The sequence below is a fragment of the Leucoraja erinacea genome, chromosome 7, assembly GCF_028641065.1.
Source record: "Leucoraja erinacea ecotype New England chromosome 7, Leri_hhj_1, whole genome shotgun sequence".
NCBI lineage: Eukaryota > Metazoa > Chordata > Chondrichthyes > Rajiformes > Rajidae > Leucoraja > Leucoraja erinaceus.
The window spans coordinates 230356-242443 of NC_073383.1; the positions used below are offsets into that span (position 1 = coordinate 230356).

At 41.9% G+C, this 12088-nt stretch overlaps 1 protein-coding gene across 1 annotated transcript in view; it reads left to right on the top strand.

The window, feature by feature from the left end:
- Positions 1 to 12088, top strand: part of LOC129698553 (diacylglycerol kinase beta) — a 440909-nt gene that overhangs the window by 176226 nt on the left and 252595 nt on the right. The window contains exon 15 of the mRNA XM_055637631.1: positions 3800 to 3874. Within this exon, the coding sequence (XP_055493606.1) occupies positions 3800 to 3874 (75 nt within the window). The remainder of the gene's footprint in view (positions 1 to 3799; positions 3875 to 12088) is intronic.

The following is a 12088-nucleotide window of genomic DNA, read 5'->3' on the forward strand; positions in this document are numbered from 1 at the left end:
GAAAAATGTTCCCAATGTTGGGCGAGTCCAGAACCAGGGGCCACAGTCTTAGAATAAAGGGGAGGTCATTTAAGATTGAGGTGAGAAAAAACGTTTTCACCCAGAGAGTTGTGAATTTGTGGAATTCCCTGCCACAGAGGGCAGTGGAGGCCAGATAGTGCTCTAGGGACTGGTGGAATCAAGGGATATGGGGAGAAGGCAGGCACGGGATATTGATTGGGGACGATCAGCCATGATCACAATGAATGGCGGTGCTGGCTCGAAGGGCCGAATGGCCTCCTCCTACATCTATTTTCTATGTTTCTATGGTTAGCATGCAACAAAAGCCTTTCACTGTACCTCGGTACACATGACAATAAACTAAACTGAAGATAATTAAAGGGTGAATTGGACAGATGCTTCTTGCAGCCACACATGTGCAATAATCAGGAAGAGAATTTTCACCAGCAGCTTCGTGGAATTGTATCCTTCCATGAGACTCATCAATGAAACAAAGCTAAACATGCCAAAATTGTCAGAGCTGGGCTGAGTGAATTTATTGGAGTATTGTGAGCAATTCTGGGCACCATATCTGAGGAAGGATGTGCTGGCTCTGGAGAGGGTCCAGAGGAGGCTTACAAGAATGATCCCAGGAATAAGTAGATTAACCTATGATGAGCGTTTGTTGGCACTAGGGCCTGCACCCCCTGGAGTTTAGAAGAATGTGGGGGGACCTCATTGAAACTTACAGAATAGTGAAAGGCTTGGATAGAGTGGATGTGGAGAGTTTTCACTAGTGGGAGAGTCTAGGACTAGAGGTCATTGCCGTAGAATTAAAGGTTGTTCTTTTAGGAAGGAGATGAGGAGAAATGTCTTTAGTCAGAGGGTGGTGAATCTGTGGAATTATTTGCCACAGAAGGCTGTGGAGGTCAAGTCAGTGGATATTTTTAATTTTATATTTTTTAAGAGATAGATAGATTCTTGATTAGTACAGGTTATGGGGAGAAGGCAGGAGAAAGGGGTAAGGAGGGTAAGATAGATCAGTCATGATTGAATGGCAGAGTAGACTTGATGGGCCGAATGACCTAATTCTACTCCTATCACTAATGACCTGATTAAAAGATTATCAAACTTTCCCCTAATGAAGCTCATTTACTGCCCTGCATGTTTGTTTTTTTTACAAATGAGGAATTCCAGTTCTTCAGATTTTAAAGAATGTTCTTATTCTGTTCTTGTTGTTTGTCTCTCTGCTTATCCCTTTTTGTTTATTCATTAATTTACTCTCTGCACGTGATGTGAACTAGTTCATTAGCTAATTTGCAGATGACACAAAGCTGGGTGACAGTGTGAACTGTGAGGAGGATGCTATGAGAATGCAGGGTAACTTGGACAGGTTGGGGAGTGGGCAGATGCGTGGCAGATGAAGTTTAATGCAGATAAATGTGAGGTTATCCACCTTGATAGCAAAAACAAGGAAGGCAGATTACTATCTAAATGGCATCAAGTTGGGAAAAGGGGAAGTACAATGGGATCTGGGGGTCCTTGTTCTTCAGTCTCTGAAAGTAAGCATGCAGGTACAGCAGGCAGTGAAGAAAGCGAATGGCATGTTGGCCTTTATAACAAGAGGAATTGAATATAGGAGCAAAGAGGTCCTTCTGCAGTTGTATAGGGCCCTCGTGAGACCACACCTGGAGTATTGTGTGCAGTTTTGGTCCCCTAATTTGAGGAAGGACATTCTTGCTATTGAGGGAGTGCAGCGTAGGTTTACAAGGTTAATTCCCGGGATGGCGGGACTGTCATATGCTGAGAGAATGGAGCAGCTGGGCTTGTACACTCTGGAGTTTAGAAGGATGATAGGGATCTTATTGAAACATATAAGATTGCTAAGGACTTGAACACGCTAGAGGCAGGAAACGTGTTCCCGATGTTGGGGGAGTCCAGAACCAGGGGCCACAATTTAAGAATAAGGAGTAAGCCATTTAGAACGGAGACCAGGAAACACTTTTTCTCACAGAGAGTGGTGAGTCTGTGGAATTTTCTGCCTCAGAGGGCGGTGGAGGCAGGTTCTCTGGATATTTTCAAGAGAGAGCTAGATAGGGCTTAAAAATAGCGGAGTCAGGGGATATGGGGAGAAGGCAGGAACGGGGTACTGATTGGGGATGATCAGCGATGATCACATTGAATGGCGGTGCTGGCTCGAAGGGCCAAATGGCCTACTCCTGCACCTATTGTCTATTGTCTATTGTCTTTTGTCTAAATATTTAACCTGAGAAATAACATAAAAGAACTCAGTGCTGGAGGAACTCACTTGGTCAGGACAGTGCTTAATCTGAAGAAGGGTCCTGGATCCAAACATTGCCTCGTCATTCCCTCCACAGATGCTGCCCGACCTGCCGAGTTCAACCAACACTCTGTTTTTCACTTTAGATTCCAGCATCTGCAGTCCCTTGGATCTCCATTCAACCTTTGGTTTGCTAATTAGGTTCTCTATGTATTATAAAGATTTTTGGTTTCACGAGCAATCGGAAAGTGAAGTGGGTTAGGGGAGGATTAGATATAGAAATAGATGCTTGATGATCTGCACTGACTTTTGGGCCTGTTTCAGAGCTGCATCTCTCCATGGCTCTGACCTGTACAATTTACTACTGTACCTATACAGTCATGCAGTTCCACATCCTCTGTTATGGATTTATCTGTACAATTTGAACTGCCAACAGAATTTACTGAGTTACTCCAGCATTTTTTATCTTTCTTAGAATTCCTGGTCCATAATTTCAGAAGCTGATGATCTGATGTTATCCTTGCATGTCAGACAGGAGCAAGGCAGGCAGATAATTAATATAGACACAACATGCTGGAGTAACTCAGCGGGACAGGCAGCATCTCTGGAGAGAAGGAATGGGTGACGTTTTGGGTCAAGATCCTTCTTCAGACTGAGAGTCAGGGGAAGGAGGTCACTAGAGAATTGGAGGTATAAACTGTGATGTTCCAATAGCTCTTTCTGGAATAAAGCTTAAGGCACTGGTCAGTCTGCATTTGGAATATTGTGAGCAATTTTGGGCCCCATGTCTGGGGAAGGATGTGCTGGCTCTGGAGAGAGTCCAGAGGAGGTTTACAAGAATAATCCCAGACGGCTGTGGAGGCCAAGTCGGTGGATATATTTAAGGCAGAGATAGATAGATTCTTGATTAGTCCAGGTGTCAGAGGTTAATGGGGAGAAGGCAGGTGAATGGGGTGAGGAGTTCGAGATAGTTCAGCCATGATTATGTGGCGGAGTAGACTTGATAGGCCGAATGGCCTAATTCTTATCCTATCCCTTATGATCATATGATCTTCCTTCACATTTGATTTAGGCCAAGCATCAAAAGAATATAAAACAATAAGTATTTTTACAGCATGTTGGAACACTGAAACGACCCAGGGTACTTCACTGGAACACAATGAGGCAGATGACGTATACCGCAGATTGGAGGGAAACTCAATGGGCATTGGCTTTTGTTATATCTAATTTATGACTGATTATTAATAACGTGATACTGCTAACATCCATTAACAATGGACACAAAGTTTGTACGTCCCATCAAATAGAAGGGTTTATATTGTTTAATAGCCTCATTTTTGACATTTTGTACGTGTGATTTTTAGTTTGCTTTTGGATGTTGAATCACAGTAATTGTTAAATATGAAAAGATTTCTCAGTTTTGTTTGGCCAGTTTTTTTTCATTTACCTAAATGGAATATATAAATGGCAGCAAAACTGTGATGCAAAATGCATTCCCTGAGAAGCTACAAATACATTTTTGTTTGTTCTGTTTGACAGAGTTCTTCGAAAATTTCAATACCTCCTCAACCCAAGGCAAATTTATAATCTTGACAGGGGTGGCCCTGTGCCAGGGTAAGTCTGATAATACTTTAGAGATGACAAGAAATTGGTTTGTGGAGTGTTTATCTTTGCCTGGGGAAGGAATTACTACAAAGTCCTTGGATCGATAAATGGTGTTGTTGATATTGAGATTGTAGATGCCATGTGCATGTACCTTTAATATAGTGACCTCACCACTACTAACCACTCCCCATATCAGAAGTATAATTGCAACCTCCCCACCCATTGATCCCTCTCTAGCTCCGGTGACAGACCACGTACAGCTAGGGCAGCAACGGTTATGTGATATCAATAAAAGTAGTAAAGACACAGTGTGTTCATGACTCCTCTTTACATGGTGTCACAATCGTGCCTCTGCGCCTCCTGTTTGTCGGTTTTTATTTACGTTTGACCCAGTTCCCTATCCCTTGTTCTATCTCCCGTGCCATGGCTACCTCTTGCCGCAAGCCCGATGTGCTTGTCTTCGACTCGGACATTGCCCATCGGTGGGGTGTCTTTAGATGCGATTTCACAATGGCCAACATCAAAGGTGAAATAAATCTTGTTTATAGTTCGCAATATTAATATGCTAAACAGCATATGCATTTATAAATCAGTTAAATATCTGTAATCTAATCAAATTTGGAGATTAAGCTCCACTATACTCCACTTGGAAGCTGAGTTCTATCTTTCATTTCAATGGGGCATCTGTATTTGTGCCTGGTTTAGATCTGGCAAAGGTTTAGCAGACCAGCATCCTAACCGGGGAGCTGGAAAGCCTGTGGATATTTACTCTGGCCTCAGTCTCCAAGCTGCACAGTGTAGCACAGCAGTCATCATTTTTGTCACACACGCTGCCACCAGGTCAGGCCGATGAAACCAATGGAACTGGGACTTTACAACTCTACGTCCGAAGATCCGACGAAACAATTTTTTGTCATTTCTGACAATCTTGATTTAACCTCACCATCACAATATATATCATTGGACTACAACCATTAATTTGACCAAATGACAACATCCTTGTGATTGAGGCAGAGCAGCGTAGGTTCATGAAATTGATGGCGGGACTGTCATATGAGGAAAGATTGAAAAGCCTAGGTTTGTATTCATTGGAGTTTAGAAGGATGAGGGGGAATCTTATAGAAACATATAAAATTATAAAAGGACTGGACAAGCTAGATGCAGGAAAAATGTTCCCAATGTTGGGCGAGTCCAGAACCAGGGGCCACAGTCTTAGAATAAAGGGGAAGCCATTTAAGACTGAGGTGAGAAAAAACGTTTTCACCCAGAGAGTTGTGAATTTGTGGAATTCCCTGCCACAGACGGCAGTGGAGGCCAAATCACTGGATAGATTTAAGAGAGAGTTAGATAGAGCTCCAGGGGCTAGAGGAATCAAGGAATATGGGGAGAAGGCAGGCACGGGTTATTGATTGGGGATGATCAGCCATGATCAAAATGGATGGTGGTGCTGGTTCGAAGGGCCGATTGGCTTCCTGCACCTATTTTCTCTGTTTCTATGTTTCAATGTTAAGAACTGGGACCAAATTTACTCCAGAAGTGCAACTTGTGTTTTTATTTACATGTGGACCACTATTCCAGGTGATGAGGGATCTGTGTTCTTAAACTACTGTTGTTGCCTCTTATCCAAATCCTGACTTGATCATGACTTGTGAAACCTTTAATTTAAAGACAGATACCTGACACATCAATAATGCCACAACTGAGATTATTATATGGACACATTTCTGACAGTCTAAATCGAGCAATATTAATATTCAAATGCCTTGGAAAATTGATAAGAAGGGAAGTTAAGATAGAAACATTGAAAATGGGTGCAGGAGGAGGCCATTCGGCCCTTTGAGCCATTCATTGTGATCATGGCTGATCGTCCCCAATCAATAAGATAATGGGAGAATTTCAGTCCTTCCACAAATAATAAGCCTGGGAATATTTTACAAATCAGTAAAAGATCACCAGGAAAATATTAAAGGAAGAAAATAGAACCAAAGAATAATAAAGCAAGAAAGAGAAGGAAAAGGCCATTAGCTTAACTTCAGTGGTTGGGCAGATGTTATGATCATGATAAGAATTTAAATACAACACTTAGAACTTTGCAATATGATTAGGTTGAGCCAACATAATTTTATTAAATGCAAATCGCATGCCAAATTTGATTGTGCTACTGTAGCCACAACTTCGGACTGAAGAAGGGTCTCGACCCAAAATGTCGCCCATTTCTTCTATCCCGAGATGCTGCCTGGCCCGCTGAGTTACTCCAACTTTTTGTGTCTATGGTTAAAAAAAAGTAGAACCTGTGCAAATAATGTATTTGGATTTTCAGAAGGTGCCATACTGCAACTGAGTATAATTAAAGCTCTCTGGAATAATCATTTATTTATTGACATGGAAATAAATTCGTTTTTTCAGTGTGTTGTTGCTGGGCAGAAATTTGTTTCATAAGGATCAGCTATTTATTTATTAGAAATATCGATGACTGACATGGAGATAGAGTCATAGAATGATACAGTGTGGAAACAGGGCCTTCGGCCCAACTTGCCCACACCGGCCAACATGTCCCAGCTCCACTAGTCCCACCTGCCTGCATTTGGTCCATATCCCTCCAAACCTGTCCTATCCATGTACCTGTCTAACTGTTTCCTAAATGATGGGATAGTCCCAGCCTCAACTACCTCATCTGGCAGCTCATTCCATACACCCACCACCCACTGTGTGAAAAGGTTACCCCTCAGATTCCTATTAAATCTTTTCCCCTTCATCTTAGACCTATGTGCTCTGGTCCTCGATCCACCTACTCTGGGCAAGAGACTCTGTGCCTCTACCCGATCTATTCCTCTTGTGATTCTCTTCCTACACATTGTTGCTTGACCTCCTGTTTCCAGCAGTCCCACTCCACACACCCACCACTGGTTGTCCAATCCGTCCATCATCACAACACACGGAACCTCCACACCAATTACAAACTGGACCGACTCCAATGGCCAGTGGGATGGTTCTTCACTCTCACTGGAACAATGTTTCCTTTCAAACCCACGCGTGGTATCTTGAAAAATACCCACAGAACTATTCAAAGCAAATTATAAAACTGTATTTCTCCCATCATAGCCTCAAAAATTAGTCATTAATCCTGAAAACTGCCGGATAGTCTAAAGGATTAACAATGCTTCTAAATACTTGCACCAGAGAAGGATAACGAAGGATAAATGGGATTCATTCTGAATTGCTGCCCAAAGTCTTCTGCTGTGGGACAGGCAGCATCTCCGGATGGGAGGAATGGGTGGCCTTTCGGGTCGAGACCCTTCTATCTTCAGTTGAAACTAAGCATCTGCAGTTCCTTGGTAGACACAAAATGCTTCATCAACACCGACATTGATGCCACAGGACAGTAATCATTGAGGCATGTCCCCCTTACCCTTTTTTGAGTAGTATCAATGACCTTTTAAACTAGGTGGGAACTTCCAACCTTAGCTATGAAAGATTGAAGATGTGCAGAAACGCTCCATCTCGTTAGGCCACACAGGCTTACTGATAGTTTTTAGTTAACAGGGTTAACTATTTTTGAGCAATTCCTATAGCACCTGTGGTATTAACTGCAGTTCAGTCACCTCTGGCTAAGAAGGTTGTGCAATTCAATCTCCATTCCAGAAACTAGAACAACTAACTCAGTTTGATCTTCTTTTCGTGTCCATCTTATTACAAATGTTGACATCGCTGCCATCATCCGTCCTGAAAAGGACGCAAGCTTCCGCCAACAATCAGTGGGAGCCATCACTTGTTGCAATAGATGATGGTGGTAGCAGAATTAGATCGTGGCTTACATCCAGATTCCAGCCCTGCGATGTGGACACTTCTGCTGTGGGGCCACTCAGTTTGATATCTGAATGCAACACAAACAGAGGTTTTTTCTCTGGAGAAAAGGAAAAGGTGACATTTCGGGTCGAGACCCTTCTTCAGACCCAAAACGTTCCTTTTCACCAGAGATGCGGTCTGACCCGCTGAGTTACTCCAGCGTTATGTGTCTATCTTTGGATTAAACCAGCATCTGCGGCTCCTCCCTACACAAACAGAGGTTTGTCTTTCTCAGATCAAGGTTAAAGATGACATGGCATTATTATGAAGAATAGTAGGAAACATTTTCCAGACCAATATGTGTCGTTTGTTCGGCCAACATCCATGGAGTAGATGATATGGTCATTGGCAATATTTTTTGCACGATCACACTGTACATCTGAGTTCAGTACTTCAGCCGTAAGGCACCTCGGATACGACAATGTTATGAAAGGCAGTTTATTAATGTCTCAAAAAGGGTCTCGAAACGAAACGTCGCCTACTCCTTTTCTCCATAGATGTTGCCTCACCCACTGAGTTTCTCCAGCATTGTTTGTCTACTTATAAATACAAGTTCAGTCTTAAATTCAACATAGGGTTATTCTGATGAACTAACCTTCAGTTGATTTAAACTGGTGCCCACAAAGTTAAATGAGAAAATCAAAAAAAACTGCAGATCTTGGAAGTCCAAAATACAATAGAATTTTCTGAGAATACTCAGCAGGTCAGGCCATTGAAGATGCTATGTCAGAACTGACAATTCTTCTTATGTTTCTCCAACCTGAAATGTTAACTCTATCTATTTCTCTTCCCACAAATGCAGCCTGACCTGTTGAATATTCCCAGCATTTTCTGTCCTTAATTTAGAATTAATATCTGGCATTTTCCAAGATGGCTCCTCAGCTCTTGCTTGACTGCAAAGTTGTTAGTTTGGAAAGCACCACCACATTGCATATTTGTTTGAAATTTATCATTATAGCAATGTTAGCAATATCAAGTCAATGTCCTGCAGTTGTACACAGCCCTCGTGAGACCACACCTGGAGTATTGTGTGCAGTTTTGGTCCCCTAATTGGAGGAAGGACATTCTTGCCATTGAGGGAGTGCAGCGTAGGTTTACAAGGTTAATTCCCGGGATGGCTGGACTGTCATATGCTGAGAGAATGGAGCAGCTGGGCTTGTACACTCTGGAGTTTAGAATGATGAGAGGGAATCTTATTGAAACATATAAGATTGTTAAGGGTTTGGACACGTTGGAGGCAGGAAACATGTTCCCAATGTTGGGGGAGTCCAGAACCAGGGGCCACAGTTAAAGAATATGGGGTAAGGCATTTAGAACGGAGACGAGGAAACACTTTTTCTCACAGAGAGTGGTGAGTCTGTGGAATTCTCTGCCTCAGAGGGCTGTGGAGGCAGGTTCTCTGGATGCTATCAAGGGAGAGCTAGACAGGGCTCTTAAAGATGGGGGAGTCAGGGGATATGGGGAGAAGGCAGGAACGGGGTACTGATTTGGGATGATCAGCCATGATCACATTGAATGGCGGTGCTGGCTCGAAGGGCCGAATGGCCTACTCCTGCACCTATTGTCTATTGTCTATTGTCCTTGGTCCATGGCCTCACACCAATTCTTCTACATAAATATAAAACCCACAAAATCTCCCTACTTTTGTCATGGTAGTTTGAATGTTAAACATCATATCAAAGGACTCTATTTAAACATATATCATGAAACCCAATTTAAATATATATCATTCAGTCATTTGAATGGGATTGAGGCTCAGTGTGTAAGCAAGACTTCCTCAGGCTAGATAGGAGAAAGGAGCTGAAAAGCTTTTATTCGAGAAATACTGTAATCACAAGCAAGACTAATTAGCTTTTTGCCGATTCCTTTTATTTTGAAAGTACCTGAGAGATTATTTTAAAGGGAGGCCAGGTTATTTGCTATATATTAAGATAATGATCATGCCCAGATTGCCATAAGTTATGCCAAGGGAAACCATGGTGTAGGCAAGACACAAAATGCTGGAGTAACTCAGCGGAACAGGCAACACCTCTGGATTGAAGGTAGACAAAAATGCTGGAGAAACTCAGCGGGTCAAGCAGCATCTATGGAGCGAAGGAGATAGGCAATGTTTTGACCCGAAACGTTGCCTATTTCCTTCGCTCCATCAATGCTGCCTCACCCACTGAGTTTCTCCAGCATTTTTGTCTACCTTCGATTTTCCAGCATCTGCAGTTCCTTCTTAAACCTCAGGATAGAAGGTGTCTTCAGGTATGAAGATGGGTCTCGACCTGAAACATCACCCATTCCTTCTATCCAGAGCTGCTGCCTGTCCCGCTGACATCTAAACATCTACTCTAGCTTTTTGTGTCTATCTTCGGTGTAGACCAGCATCTGCAGTTCCTTGCTACACCAAAGTTTGGCTTCTAGATGCACTGGGTTGTTAATTGACAGTGTTTAAAAAAAAAACAATCCAAAATCTGCTTGATGTATTAGGCATTCAGAACATAAGCGATCCATCTGTAATATTGTAAGATAATCTGAATTATGGAGACGAATCTCAGACTGTGGTTGAAGTATAGGTGGTGGTAGATGTTGCAATGAAACCATGCGTGTCAGGATTAACGCGCAAACTAACATTTCTAACTTCCCTCATTTCGAAACATCTTCCTAAAGTTCAAACTGTAACTCAGCGTGATGGATTGCAGAAGAGTTCTGGAGTTTTTCAGTGGAGGCATTAAACATTGAGGTCGTATGTTGAGATTAGCAAAACACTGTTGCAAGAATATTACAGAAAAGTACTGCATATTAACAACTATCGTGTGTGACTGCTATGAATATTTCAGTTCCTACATTTGCAAAATATTTTTTTTCGATCAAAGCTCAAGATACTTTGAAGCTTTAAGTAATTTTAAATAGTAGAACCTAACATATGATGAGCGTTTGATGGCACTGGGCCTGTACTCGCTGGAGTTCTGAAGGGTGATGGGGACCTCAGTGAAACAAAACAAATAGTGAAAGGATAGAGTGGATGTGGAGAGGATGTTTCTATTCGTGGGAGAGTCGAGGACCAGAGGCCTTAGCCTCAGAATTGAAGGATGTTCCTTTAGGAGGGAGATGATGAGACGTTGCTTTAGTCATGGGGTGGGGAATCTGTGGAATTCATTGCCACAGAAGGTTGTGGAGGTCAAGTCAATGAATATTTTTAAGGCAGAGATAGATAGATTCTTGATTATTGCGGGTGTCAGGAATTTTGTGGAGGTCGCAGGAGAATGGGGTTAGGAGGGAGAGATAGATCAGCAATGACTCGATGGGTCGAATGGCCTAATTCTACTCCTGTCACGTGTGAACTTGCAAGGACCAAAATAAAAGGAAAATAAAATATGTAGGAATTCACAGAATATGTTGAAAAACCGTAGAATGTCGGACATTCATAAAACATTGCCTGGGCCCAGTAAAGGGAAAAATTATTTTTTTGTCTGAAGAAGGGTTTCGGCCCGAAACATTGCCTATTTCCTTCGCTCCATAGATGCTGCTGCACCCGCTGAGTTTCTCCAGCATTTTTGTCTACCTTCGATTTTCCAGCATCTGCAGTTCCTTCTTAAACATAACTTTTTTGAATTGCTTTTCAAGTTCCATACCTTTCTCCCATTATATAAGAAATGTATTTTAAATTAAAAATGCATTTTTTAGTTCCATAAAAGATGAACACTATGATAATGCTTTTGCAGTCAGACACTTTGTTTCAGCAATTTGTATTTATCTAAGTCATTAATGTAAAAATAAAAGCTATTTGAAGCATTTTAAAAACGAGGAGAACAATAAAGTATCTTCAGGTGGTTTTTAAATCAAGGATTGAATTAACTGAGAGTCAACTAAATTGACGATCTCTTAGATCTTGAATTTCAGCTGGGTGAATAGTCAAAGAATACAACATAGAAATAGGACATTCGGTCCTCCAGTGACTAGGTATGTTACAAAACCTACCTGAATCATGTCTGAGCATCTGCCCTACCCCGTGTGTGTGTGATTTTGGCGCTGTTTAGAGGGGGCGGGTTTAAAACGCGATTTTTACTAGGCTGTTGCAATCGAAAATGTTCAGCCTAGTAAATCATTAACGGAAAATCGCTGAAAGACCCCGTCGCAAAAGGTATTATTAGTTTTTATGGCCTTGTATAATAGTTATAGTCGTTTAAAAACCACTCTCTAAACTCGCAACCTCTCGCAGCCCCAGGGTTTTATAAAGCAAACAATTAAAGGTATGTACATTATTTTTACATTAAATGGGGCTTGTAAATAACCCTGTCTATAAAGTTTTCTATAGCGAGTAGTTCATTTTGGGCTCTTTATATCCCGCAGTATTTTTCTGGGCACTTGAGGGCACAAATCCAGCGCAAT